The 15268-nt window shown below is 31.6% G+C and overlaps 1 protein-coding gene across 1 annotated transcript; it reads left to right on the top strand.

Moving 5' to 3' along the window:
- On the top strand, positions 1-3105 carry LOC11415876 (WAT1-related protein At4g08290). The gene is made up of 7 exons (XM_003601014.4): positions 1-297; positions 507-569; positions 747-863; positions 1541-1775; positions 1950-2108; positions 2200-2351; positions 2501-3105. Exons 1-7 carry the CDS (start codon positions 86-88, stop codon positions 2760-2762), a joined length of 1200 nt encoding a protein of 399 aa, XP_003601062.1. The 5' UTR covers positions 1-85; the 3' UTR covers positions 2763-3105.
- Positions 3106-15268: the final 12163 nt, after the last annotated feature.

Raw genomic sequence — 15268 nt, 5'->3', positions numbered from 1 at the left:
ACAAATCACACCAAGTATTTTCCTTCACTCTAATTCTCTTTTTGATCTTTCATCAGTCACTTATTAGCCACACAACACTATCACTATGAGTGCCAAAAATCAGATTTCTAGATTAATTCTTCTATTTATTAATGCTAAACCATATTTGTTAATGATTGGCCTTCAATTTGGTATGGCTGGGAATTACATCTTTGGTAAAGATATTCTTAACCATGGGATGAGCCGGTTTGTGTTCATCGTTTATCGCAATGCCATGGCCGTGATCGCTCTTGCGCCGTTTGCATTCTTTCTCGAAAGGTATATTAATGTGTTAGTCATGGTTACTCCTTCACCATCAAAACAAATTAAATTAGTGAAGAAAATTTAGAGCGAGGAAAAAAGTGATTTTTCTCTCTAACTCTATCACTAAATTAAGTAACGAGAAAAAAATTATAATCATATCAATAAGTCGTGTGATTCGATTTTGGCATTACATTTCTAAAAAAAAGTTATTTATTGATTTTCAGGAAGAGTAGGCCAAAGATGACACTCCCTATCTTCCTACAAATAATGGTGCTGGGATTTCTAGAGTAATGATCTAAGACCTCAAATACTTATATACATAATGATCTAGCTAGAAGAATACAAATATATTTAATCACTAATTACTTGGAGTTTATGCCCATTTTGGAAAAATTGTGTTATTCTACAGGATATGAGTTAATTATCATCTTAACCTTGTTAATTACATGGTTAATTATGACCAGGCCAGTTTTTAACCAAAGCTTCACTTACTTGGGGATGAAGTATACTTCAGCTTCATTCACATCTGCTATTATGAATGCCGTGCCTTCTATCACCTTTCTTCTTGCAGTCATCTTCCGGTAACTAACTAGAATTAATCAATCTTATTTCATCCATATAGAATAATTAATTAGTTTAATTAAAGTGATACTAATGACCATTTTACTGTAACTTGCTCTAAATTTAGATGAAATCAAACTCAAGTACTACTTGTGTATTTGTGTTTATATTTAAACAAAATTTAACACATGCTCAAGTTTGATAATGACACTTTTTTCCATAAATTGTGGCGGCTTACATCGTATCTTAATGATTTACGAAATAAGCCACACATTTTACGAAAAAAAATGTCATTATTTATGTAAAATCTCCGATAGAACATGGAATCTATGTAAACTAAGCTTTGTTTGGTTAAAAATAATAGATAAGCTAATGTTGGATGACTTATAAGCTAACTTATAGTTTATAGCGGATAAGCTAACCGGTTGAATTTGTAATGTTTGGTAAATTTAGTGGTTGAAGTAGCTTATATATATGACATGATATTAAAAAATGTGCATTTTTATAATTAAGATTGGAGTGGTAAAATGGAGATAAAAAGTGATAAGCTTTAAGCTACTTGACTTAACTTATCAAAACCGCTATAAGCTCATTAAAATAAACTATAAGCTCGTGTAAAAATGACAATTACTAAACAACTCTTTTTTAATCACACGAGCTTATAAACTATAAGTCATAAATTCAATTTTTTGTTTAGGTTGGAGCGTCTTAAATGCAAGGAAATTCGAAGTCAAGCCAAAGTGATTGGAACATTAGTAACCTTCGGTGGTGCATTGCTAATGGCAATTTACAAAGGACCTGGATTCAACATTTTCCATTCTGGAACCCAAAATCAAAATGGAACTCACGAATCCTCTCATAACCATCAAACTGCTGGAGCTCTTTATATACTGATGGGCTGTGTGGCTTTATCTTCTTTCTACATTTTGCAGGTAAACTAACGACCCAGTAGTTCGACCAATGATTTACTGACCTAGTACTTGATCGAGCAGACCAAGGATCCAATTCTTAAAACACTTAACTAATTAATTAAAGTATACGACCATGATGTTTGGTGTCATATGTGGATTATTATTTCTAAATTGTTTGTTGGAATTTTAATGCAGTCGATAACGGTAAAAAGATATCCAGCTGAGCTATCATTGGCAACCTTGATATGTCTCGCGGGAGGAGCACAAGCAACTGCGGTGGCACTTGTGGCCGAACGTCATTCACATGCTTGGGCCATTGGCTGGGATTATAGGCTCTATGCTCCTCTTTACACGGTTTGTTAATCCGTTAATTAGTTTCTCATTCACAAGCTTAGTTAGAAAAAAATTCAAATAATTTTCTTAATCAGTTTCTTAATTTATATAGGGAATAGTTAGTTCAGGAATTGCATACTATGTTCAAGGGCTGGTGATGCAAATGAGAGGCCCAGTTTTTGCAACAGCTTTTAATCCTCTTTGCATGATCATCGTTGCTTGTTTGGGCTCCTTTTTTTTAGGAGAAAATCTTTACCTTGGAAGGTAAACTTCTATTCTTAATTTCTCAATTTGCATAGTTTGTTTATGATTTTTTTTTACCGTAAAATTTATTAATAATCGGTCCCTGTACATAACGAATAGGGCACATTTTACATATATTTTATGTAATTTATGTTTTCAATTCATTGCAGTATGATTGGAGCTGTTATCATTGCACTAGGCCTTTATACAGTTGTGTGGGGAAAAGCCAAAGACTATTCAGAATCAGACACCAAATTACCATCATCAACCATTGAAGGGGAGACAAAATCAATGCCAATTACTGCAATAGATGATCCCAAAATTGATATTATTGCTGTTAATTTGGAAAACCAACCACCATCAAAGGATAAATTAGAGGAGCCCAACAAATTGGAGAAAGAATCAGAGTTGTATGTAGCAATAACGGTTTAACTAGTCAATGACTTCTTGTTGGTCCATAATCATTGGAGAAAATGTCACAATTGCATGTAGGAAGTACAATGAATGTAGAGCATTTGGCTCTAATCAAATCAGAATGTGCCTAGAGATTTTGAGCCTACGGAAATTTGTCATACATTGTAATTACTACGTACTTGTATTGAGCATATATACAAGTAGGGGCAAGTTGAGTTTGTAACCTATGTAAATAATGCAGTGAGGATTTATATGCATGTTTATGCTCTTTGATACGCATGTGATAAATACAAAAAATGAATTTTGTAACATGAACTCTATGTTTGGTACGAAAGGAAAATATTGGAGAGTGATCTATGAATTGTTATTTTTGTACTTAAGTAGGAATAATACCATCTTTATAATAAAGTAAACAATTGGAGGTTACAAGAACTATACAATTAGACAACTAACAAATTGGTTTAATTAAAGGATTCAAGGAATCATAGGACTTAAAATTCGGCATTCTCCAATACGTTGATGATACAATTTTATTGGGGGAGAGCACATGGGAGAATCTATGGAGTATCAAATCAGTATTCAGAAGCTTCGAAATGGTATCGGAATTGAAGGTAAATTTCTTTATTAAAAGCAAGCTTTTGGTCTAAACTTGGAAAATTCGTTTATGGAGGCAAATTCCCATTTCCTTTCATGCACTATACACATATGGTTTTCTTTATGTTTCTTGGTATTCCATTGGGAGCTAACCCTAGCATCCTGGAAACCAATAGTGAAATCATTGAAGATGAGACTTTCTTGGTGTAAATGTCGTTATTTATCAAGGTGGGTGGTTCTTATCAATTTGGTTTTGAGCACTTTGCTTCTATTCTACTTCTCATTTTACACATCCATAAGGAATGTGATAAGAGAATTGGAGAAAACTCAAAGAAGGGTTAACGGGTTGGAAAATATAACTATTAGATGGGTTGGTTGGAAGAAGGGGGTGGAAGACTTTGTGTAAAAGAGTAGACATATTTGATTAATTTGTATTTGTTGAGTAAGTGGTCGTGGAGGAACGTGTCAGACTCCAAGGCTATTTAAAAGGAACTTTAAATTATAGGTATGGCCTAGTGGAAGAAAAACTTCTTAATCTGGAAGGAAACACTTGTGGTAGGATGGATTCATTGTGGGTGTGGTATTTGTGTTTCACTTGTGGTAGGATGGATTCATTGGAAATAAATTGTTTCTCTAATGTTATCCGAAAAGAGTTGAGAAATGGCAAGAACATTTCATTTTGGATGGATTTTTGGCTCGGAGAGCAGCCTTTTAATCTGAATTTTCCCTTGCACACGCGCGCACGCACACACACACTTTCCGTGCAAGTGGTGTTGGAAATAAATTGGTGCAAATTTGTTGCCGCATGAAAATAACATTCGGCTGTGGATTTGCAACTCATTTTAGAATAGGTTTGCATGTGGGTTTAGCCATTTCTCTAAAACTTGTCTATGATTACCAATTACTATACCGTTTTGCCATTGAGTTCGAGACAATCTAAGGACACTACAACATTTTAGATATTAGGCAACATGTTTTTCAGAATGGAAAAAAACCATTCACATAGCACAAATTAGGCAACACTTATTTAATGTGGACAATCTTCTTAGTAACGGTTAAATAAATGTTCGCAAAAAATAGAAGGGGCAAGGCAACTTTTTTTTATTGGTATGGTCTATTTACTTCACTAGGGATGGAAAAAGTGTTCATGAAAATATGTTTGTATACCTAAAATAGAATATGTGTTTGTATAGTCACCAATTTTACTTGTTGCCAAACATAGAATAAAAAATGTGTTAATATACCTTTTTTGTTAGTATACCTGTAGAGTATATTTTATAACCGCTCTCCTAACTTTAAATAAGCAACGGTGAGTAAGTGCTTCCATAGTTTTGAATTGCAACATTATTATTTAATAAAAATATAAATTGCCAAAAAAAAAAGACATGATGAATTATTTTTTGGTTTTTCCTTCTAACCAAAAACATCTAATGAAATATTTTTTGGTTTAAAAAAACCTCGCTAGAAAAGAAGAAAATTAGAAAAGAAAGACACTAGTATCTCAACATCGTGATATCGCTCTGATGATCTTAGTCTATGATGAGTACTTTAGTTTAATCGCAACAATTTTTTTTCTCATGTTTCACTTTTTTTTCCCTTACTCAGTAGGCTGTCACAGTAGAGCAAGCTCCTTGAATTTCCCGTACACCAAAGTTGATGTTTATCTCTTTAAAAACAACTTTGTTCTTTGACGCACCATTCTCTTTTTTCAAACATATTTTCATAATAATATCATTCTACTACATGTGTTTCTGATCATTTAAGTAGCAATTAATTTGTCTTTTTATAAAAAATAAAAATTCAAGAAAAGATAAAGTGAACAAGTGATGCAAGAGAGTGGACTTTATGTGGGAAAACAAGTCATGCTCGACACCACATCAAAACATAGAAGGCATCATGGCGACAAACAACATGCATAACAAAGAAATGTGCATGACACATTGTGTGTCATGTGTACATACATTCTAATTTATTTATGATCAAATTTCTTGTTTTGTGTTAAGCTAATCAAGAACTGGTCTATGATACTAATATTCCAACACCTGCTAATTTGCTAATGAATCTAGGCCACCATTCTAACATTACTTCTAAAGTTGAAGCATATTGAACTCATGTTACAAATAAACAAACATGGAAAAATTGGATGTTCGACCCAGAATTCAATGATAACAAGTCTTGTTAGATTCTTATTTTGTTGATAGTAAAAATAAGAAGCCTGGGCTTAACCAAAAAAAATAAAAAAATAAGAAGCCTGGGAAGTCCTTAAATTACAAGGAGTGGCCGGCTATCTAGCATTTTCCAAATACTAATATTGTTTACAGGAAATTTGATTTATTCTTTTTTTATTTCAGTCAGATAAGTTGATTTATACTTAACCAAGGATGTATGCATTTTGGGCTAAATATCTAAGAAAAATGCAGTTCAAGAAATTGGGGATGGAGACGAAGAAGGAAAAATAGAGGGATGAAGAAGGTCTAGTTTTTAAATTTTAAATTTTGATGTTTACGTTTTTTCAATTTCATCCCTCTGCAATTTTGCGTTTTTGATTTTGGTCCCTCAAATCTAATCACTTATTATCTTTCATGCCACATAAACGTGTTTTGTCAGCTCAACAAGTGGCATGTGTGCCTCTGTTAGCTAGCACAACTTTTTTTTAACGAAACCTAACATTAAGGACCAATTCCAAAATGTTAAGAAGATATAGGGGTTGTTTCGCAAAAAAAATAAAATTACAAAGACTAAAATAAAAAACGCACCAACTTACAAGGACCTTTTTACATATTTAAATCTCTAAGTTTTACACTTTAAATTTCAAGTTAATTCATTTGCAGAATAATTTTACATTCAAATCGTTTGTTTTTCTTATTAAAGTTGTTTCTTGAATAAACTTGGAACAATTCCACGGTCCTCTTCCATGACCAAAGTAATGCACTAAAGACAACTTTTTAACTTATTCAAGATTTCACACTAAGCATTCTATTCTACTCATTGATATTATTCGTAGATGACTTAAATACGTCATTAGTTTATGCACTTTCATCATATTTTGATATTAATTTTGTACTTTTTTTGTTTGGTATGGTCCCGACGTATATTTTGTAAATTTTTTGCAATTAACCTTTCTGTTAAGACTACGTTGAAAAAAGAAAAAAAAAACTAATTGTGTGTCACGTGGACGAATCATTATATGCCACGTGGACGAACTTTTAATTATTATTTTATTCATTATTTTTTACTTAAAAATATTGCACTTTCAACACTTTTTGATATTGGTCCATGAACCCTATTAAAAATAAGAAATCTTTTAATAATATTATTATTTTGTTCATTATTTTAATTCAGAATAATTATAAAAAAATCTTTTGAAAAAAAAAAATTAAGCTTTAATCGTATTGCGTCATCTTCTTTCTCTAATTGCGGTGTTCCTCCCAACTTAGCTTTGTTCACGAAGACCGTTTGACAACTTATTAAAATTAATGAAATAAGCAAATTAAAATTAAATTTTATATTCTAATATTATAAAATTAATAATAAAATATTTAAATTTAATTATAAATTTAAAGAATCCAAACATTTACCGTATGAGCCTCTTTTTAATATATGAGCATCTTTTTTTTTTTTTTTATATCGCTGATGATATCGAGAAAAATATAATATTTTTTGACAAAAAAAAATATATATGAAAGAATGACCTATCAACCTATTCTTAATAAAAATAATGATAAAATAAATAATATCATTAGAAGATTAAAGAAAAATTAGGGACCAATATCAAAAAGTGCATGGACTAATAATATTTTTAACTAAAAAATATTAATAAAATAATAATAAAAAGTTGGAATATTTTAATTTTGAAAATATTGTCTCTTAGCCTATAATAATTAGTCCACGTGACACACCGTTAGTTTTTTTTTTAACACGGACTTAGCAAAAGGGCTATTTGCAATTTTTTTACAAAGTGCAGTGATTAATGTCAAACAAACAAAAGTGTATGAACTAATGAAATATTTAAGCCTTGATTGATTCATGGGAGGAGGAGTAGATGAGGGAGTATTATGCTCTTTTGCATTATATTGTTATGCTGGATGATGTTAATGACATGTGGCTCTGGAATTTGCATTCTTCCAAGAACTACACTGTCAGCGGTGCTTATAACTTTCTTCCACAATCACCAAATCAACATATCATTGTAGATGACAACCATGTTTTTTGGCATAAGATGTTCCTATGAAAGTCAATTTTTTCGTGTGGGGTTTCCTTCTTAACCGCCTTTCATAAATGACAATTTACTCAAGAGAGTAGTGATTCCGACTACTTCTCAATCTTGTGTGGGTGGGTGTGGTAATCTAGAGAATGTGGCTCATCTCTTTCTTCACTATGACTTTTTCGGTCAAATCAAGACCGTTGTCTCTGATTGGTTAGGCTTCGTCATGGTTACTCTGTTTCGTATTTCATATCACTTAGCTCAGTTCAATTCCTTTAGAGGCTTCTCTAACGCAAATGCAACATTATTCTTTTAATTTGGTATTCTACAGTGTTTGGGTCTTATGGAAAGAAAGAAATGCAAGCATCTTCAAGCATAAAAATGATAATATACACCACTTGCTCGACAACATAAAAACACAATTTTTTGGATGGTTGAAAGCAAAATACAACAATCTTGCTTTTGATTACCGCATGTGGTGATTAAATCTTTTTAATTTCTTGTAATCGTTGTCTTTTCTATTTCTTTGGTGTACCACAAGTCCACAACTATTTCTGATGTTACACTACTTTTCTCTAGCACTTTTTTTTTTTTTCTTGAAGAAACAAAATTAGGCCACTTAAATTGACACTGGAGAAAATCGAACCTGAGACCTCGAAGATGAACACACTCCCAGTTTCCAAGCCAATACCACCAGAACAACCCAAATGGGTTTTCTCTAGCACTTCTTATATAGGGTAAGTAAGTAAGGTTGTTCAATATAATTCCATTTTAATTTCTTAAAAATAAAATGACCTATGCATTTTGAGCAATCATCGTGTTGATGAAATTGAGGATGACACATTTGATAAAATTAAAGACTTTCCTATCAAACTTCAAGGTAAATTATGAATTTACATCAATAGATCTAAAACTCAAAACTCAAGTATCACCTGAAGTTAAATAGAAAGTGTAATTTTAGATGTATTTGACTTTCTTAAGTCATTAGAATTGGTCTATTGGTAGATGTCTGGATAGTATGCATAATCTCCTAGGTTCAAATCTCATTGACTTCATTGTAAGAAGAAGAAGAAAGAAGAAGAAAAATACAATTGAGATATTAATGAGTTTTGATTATTTTTTGTAGAGGATGAGTTTTGATTCTTGTTTCCTAATTATTATGTACTTTTCATTTTATTTAAATAAATGATATTATCTTTGCTTAAAAAATTGATGGATGATTATTAGTGATATTTGGTGGGTTATATGATTTTTGTTTTTGACAAGAAGTGGGGGTTATAGGATAAGAATGATGCGTATGAATCAAACTAACATAATTTTTTAAAAAATTGAAAAGGAATTCCACTCAGCATAAACACAATATTAATATTGTATCACACGCACTTCCTAAGATTTTCTTTCATATTTTATATTCCATGAACTTTTCCCCTTTGTTCAGGGAGTCAAGATTTTTGCTCTTTTTGGTGTACCTTGTATAGGGTCCACTTGTTTATGGGTTTATGAGAAGAAACACGCAATCTTTAATTAATAATTCTACAATACGTATAAAATTTGTAAAAATATTCAAATATTTTCCTATTTAATTCGAATAGTAATTTACTTGTAAAAATAAATCCTTAAAATAATTTTATCATTAAAACGTTACGTTGTAAAGGGCCATTTAAAACAAAAGATAGTAAATTATAAAACACTAATTAGTGAAAGTTGCATGTAGCAAAAGCATAATTGATTGCATGGCTTTGTTTGGCAGCATCATTTTACTACAAGAAGAAACAAGATAATTATTAAAGAGGTTTCTTATGTCACAAACACAAGGGACAAAAATAATTAAGGCAAAGTAACTTTAATAAGCTAAAAAGTGTCAATAATAGTATATCTCTTGACCATTATTTGTTTGACCATATAATGCAAGGCATTACCATTAGTACTTGCTTATCCACTCTCTTAGCATATGAATAGTAGCTTGCATGTCTCTTGGGTGGGACGGTGGGTACCCTCCCTCCTTCATGCATGCTTTTTGGACGTCTAATGGGTTTTAGTTAACTATCTTCCCTTTGTATACTCCTTCCGTCCCATTTTGGGTGGGGTCCCTTGGATCGTTTTTAAGCGTTTCTTTCATGTTTGTTATCTTACACCGATCAAAGACGTTCATTTATTATATCATGTTGTTGATCGAAAAATGAATAATAAAATCAATGGTTAAGATTCCGCAGAACCCCTTCAGTGGTATGAGAGGATTCATGTCCTTCACATAATTTTCATATATTAAGAAAAATAGGTTGTGTGATTAATATATATATATATATATATATATATATATATATATATATATATATATTATGTATAACTATATTAAACTATCTTAAGATAAATCAGTAGTATCAATAGATCATTATGTTTGAAAAAAAATGCTAAAATATGCTTTTGGTCCCTGTAAATGTAGCGAGTTTGGGTTTTGGTTCCTGGTAATTTTTTTTTTTTAAATCCATCCTTGCAAAATATTTTGTTTTTTAAAATAGTCCCTGACCCCACTTTATTGATGATTTGGCGCATTTTTGCATATGTGGCATTAGCTGACTGTGTCACTTTGTCCACTTAGCATCCACGTGGCATTTATTTCAAGGGAATTTCTACGGTACACTCACAAAGTGAGGTGTACCGATACTCTCGTTTCATAATTTCACAAATTAACGATCATTTTTTATGTAAGAAATAACTATTTTTCAATATTTATATTTTATAGAACATCATTTCGTAAGAAAAAACATCATTTCATTGTTTATAAGAATCATAGTAATTTTTTTACATATTATCATAAAAAATAATCAATGTTCTCAATCGTGAGTGATAAAATTAAAAAAAAATATAATTTAATATTGTTGACACTTTTGATGAATAAGATTTAGTTATTATAATTATAAGTGATAAAAAAACAATATTTTTCTACAAAAAACAACTCATTTAACTATTAATTTAAGGAGTGAGTGTATCGGTACACTCAAATATATTGGGTGTACCATAGAATTTGCCTTATTTCAATTAATTGTTTTAATAAACATTTTTAAAAAACAGGAAAAAATATTTTTGCAAATAAAATAAAACAATGAAATTTAATCCTTAAAAGAAAAACAGTTTATTAATTAACATTCATTCATATCTTTGTTGCCCAGAATTTGCAGAACAAAAAATTCATCCTCCTCTCTCCCAAATTCCAATTCTCAGGTCTGCATCTACAACCCTTCACACATACATTCATCTTCTCAAAAAACACACTAAGAAAAGATGAATCCCACCCACAGAAACATTTGCATTACATAACCATAAACAAATCTGTGAACCAATCTTTGCTCTTTTCATCTTTAATAACCACCACCGCAGTTTTTAGCTTCTATGAATAGCGTCGCCAGGGGAAGAGGAAGATGCGACCGTCGCCGGAGTCGTGGGCAGCTTCCTGTGTTCATCGAAGGTGGCGAGACAAGATGGTGGATTGAGGCGACGTCAAACCCAAATCTGGTTCCGTCCATGCCCGCCGCCGGAGTAAACCTAGATATTATGAGAGGGGTTTTGTTTCAATGATTCTAAACTTATTCCTGCAAATCCAAGATGGGAATAAAATTTACCATCTTTCAATGATTGACACACAGGAAGAAGAATGGTGATGGAGGATCAGAGGAAGAATGAGTTCCATTGAAGAAGAAATAGGGAAGGAAAGGGGGAAAATGGGGAACCGTAAGATTTTTTCCCCATGTCTTCAGTTTTATTGTTTTTTAATTAATTAAAATTTCATTGTTTTTTTTAATTGCAAAACTACTTTTTCTGTTTTTTAAAAATGTTTATTAAATTAGTTAATTGAAATAAATGTCACGTGGATGCCAAGTGGACAAAGTGACACAGTTAGCTAATGCCACATATGTAAAAATGCGCCAAATCATCAATAAAGTGGGGCTATGGACTATTTTAAAAAACAAAATATTTTGCAAGGATGGATTTAAAAAAAAAAATTTACCAGGGACCAAAACCCAAACTCGCTATATTTACAAGGACAAAAAATATATTTTAGCCTTAAAAAAATTCTAATGAATGCAATGCACCTGATAATTTGAAATAAAATTTGAATTTAGAGACAATTATTATTAATTTTTCTTTTATAGATAGACGAAAATGACAAAGTCATTATAAACTCGCACACACAAGTGGAGGTACCGGGGTTCGAACCCCGATCATGACATCCGACCTAATAATTTCGACATTTTGCCAGTTAAGCTAGGAGTATAGAATAGAGACAATTATTTTACTTATAATTTAGTATGGATATATTAGGACGAACTTCTCGATATGTGGGAATTCATCTTTTTTTTACTTTTATCCTTAAAGAAGATCATCCATATCGATCGATTATGGGGGCTTGCAATTTTCATTCTGCTCGACCCAGCTTCCCTCTCCTGTTATATTTTTATGATGTAGAGAAAATGAAGTTTCAGTACACCATGTCATCCACCAATCGTCTACGTGCACTGTATTTGGAATAATAAAATAATAGAATGCATTTTTTTTTGAAAGAAAAATAATAGAAAGTTTTAAAGTTTCGTTGAGGTACGTAGATCATGAATAAATAAAACTGAACCACATTAGTGAGACACACACAAGACAAGAAAGGTTAGGCTAAAAACTGTTTATTTTTTATAGCAATTATTTATTAATTGAGCCATGAAGTGGTAATATACTAATATTATATGCTATTTAAACGTAAAAAAACTTTATTATAACGCAAAATCTAAGTCAAATCCGTTTGCAAATCACATGAAATAATGCATTATTAAATTGATTTTGCAACCAGAATTAGCTTTTCTTTTATGGTTTGTTGGTGTTTGACATGACATCATGGCATTAGAAAAAGTTTGAACTAATCGTGATGTGATTCAAAACAAACTTTAGAGTGACATTTGGTTTGTGCTGCTAGTCGCAGAAATTTGTTGAGAAGATAGAATTGGTCAATTGGCCGGAGGTTTCCACAATCACAAGCCAATACAATTTAGTAAAGTCGTCATTTTCTTTCTATCATTTGCCACATTTTTTAACGTGTATAAATAATCAAATGCACTATGAAAATGACTTAGATAAAAATATAATGTTCAAGATCAAATGAACCTATCTCCCCTACTTTATAAGTGTTTCCTTTTATAGTTCTCAATTCCTTGACTTAATGAACATCTCTTTAGATGTCTAGGTCCATTAAGTTAATTTTTTGAGATCATCATAGCTCGTCTGTGCATATATTGTAGCGTGTAGAGCTAGTCACTCTTTATTTGCACTGCTCATCCGTACAGAGCGCGTGAAGTTAAAGCATGTGGAGCTTACATTATTTGTCATACAATACATGTGACATGTTATGAGATACTTTCAAGAGGACAACGATATTACTTGGAGAAAAACTTGAGAAAGAGATGATGATGTTGAAGGTGAGGCTTTCGTAACCTCAACGATCAAGATGAGTCAGACATACCGAAGGTGGAACCCATGTGACCTGAACGATCAAACTGAGCTAGACGTGCTGAATGTGGAGCTCACGTGACATGAGCAATCAAGCTAAGCCTAGACATGCTGAAGGTGGAGCACACGGGGCTTGAACAATCAAGTTGAGTTAGGCATGCTGAATGTGAATTTGAGTTGGACATGTTGAATAGTCAATGTATAATAAAGTCCACATGGTATGGTCTTCCATACCCTTCAAGAGTCTACCAAGTGTCAAATTCTTCAGAGGATCAACCGCATCGTGTATAATATAGTAAAAAGGTTAAGGCATAAAACATTTGCTTCACATGCCAAAATTTACCGCATCGTGTATTATTATTAGAGTTTGATACTTGTGGTTTTATTTATGGTCGTTCCTCAGATTTTGGTTGTGCTCTACGAATTATAAACTTGATGTTATATTTTTATTATGTCAATAGAAATAAGCAACACAAATAAAGAAAAATTAAATGAATGAATTTTTGTTGTTCGGTTGATTTGGTATGTCAGTAAGATAATATCTCACGTAATGAATTTTTTAACCAATGAGAAAATAGATTTTGGAAACCTACTAGACAAGATATTCAGAAACCAGAGAGTAGCAAATATAAAATCTATAAAGAAAAAAAGGCTAAATTATCTTTTTGGTCCTCTAACTATTTAATTGTTATCGGATTGGTCCTTTAACTAAAAATTGATTTATTTCGGTCCTCTAAGTTTCTCACCGTTACTACATTTAGTCCTTTATGTTAGTTTTATTCAAATAAACGTTAGAGTTTGTGTTATGTGGGTCCTCTAACTTTATTTATTAGTATCATTTTGGTCATATTTCTTGTTAAGATATTATGATTAAATAGTGACTGATATTATTGGTAACTGTTATGATTCATATGTATGTGTGAAACAGGAGGTCAGGTACCCACATATCATAAACCCTAACGTTTATTTGAATAAAACTAACAGAAATGACTAAATGTAGTAACGGTGAGAAACTTAAAGGACAAAAAAAAGAAAAAAACATAAAGTGTTGTATTAGTGGGATGCATCAACACTAATGGATGAGCTTGTTATCTCCAACGACATGGGAAAAAATTAAACCAATGATAATAATAATTTTAATTTTGCCTCAACCTTATAATGAGTAGTAACGGTTTTTCAACCGAGTAATGAGTTAATTAGATTGCTCTTGTTCAAAAAATAAAATTTAACTAGATTGCTATTTTCAATTACACACAGGATTATAGAAACCAAAAAAAATTACACACGAGATTATGCAATGCTTTTATCATTATCAAATTGGAGTTGGACGTCTTCGTGAGCTTAACTCAGTTAGTATGGACAATATTATGCAAGGTCTGGGGTTCGAATGCCAGTCACCACAAAAAAGAAATTGGAGTAGGACAATTAGTGAGATTCTAGTGATTTACCCCCTATATCATCGATTTTGTACAACCGGATGATCTAGGAGGTATTTTGAAAAGAAAAAAAAAAATTACAAGGACTATATCCAAATTTTTTCTTTTTTTTTACAGGAGACAAACCCGAAAATATCTATATTACAGGGGTAAAGCACTATTAACTCTTACTAATATATAAGAAGTGAGTGACTACTTGTATGTAACTTGTGTATTTAATTATTTATATATAAAAATAAAAGTAAAAATATAAGAAATGCTAAAATGTGTCTTTGAGGATTAGGGCACATCTTAAGGACCTCTCGCACCTTTGGTTTTCCTTAGATACATTTTTTTTGTGGTGGTCGGGGTTTGAACTCCAAATTTTACATATATTATGCATTGTTTATACCAACTGAGCAAAGCTCACGAGGACAAATATTTTTATTTTTTTTACTAATACGAATATACATTTATACATGTTCAATTTGATTTAATATTCAAATGAAATAAAGCTATTATAGTGGGGTTGTGATAAATCTTGCAGCTGCTGCCAAAGTGCATTCTTTTTTTATGATTACTCCAAAGTGTATTCTGACTCAAGGCAATTAATTCATTAGAGGGGGAATCAACTCAATCAAGCAAAGCTACTTGCATATACTTCCACTAAATAATAATATAGCTTTCATATCTCTTTGATAAAAAGCAAAAACTTTATAACAAGGGACTCTTCAAGATATACTTATCATTTTTCCATTTCTAATGGTTACGTCTTAATCATAATTCTTGCTATTTATAAGGAAGGCCACTTCATACATTTC

This window comes from Medicago truncatula, chromosome 3 (assembly GCF_003473485.1).
Source record: "Medicago truncatula cultivar Jemalong A17 chromosome 3, MtrunA17r5.0-ANR, whole genome shotgun sequence".
In the NCBI taxonomy this organism is placed as follows: Eukaryota; Viridiplantae; Streptophyta; class Magnoliopsida; order Fabales; family Fabaceae; genus Medicago; species Medicago truncatula.
This window is presented reverse-complemented; position numbering and strand designations above follow the sequence as displayed.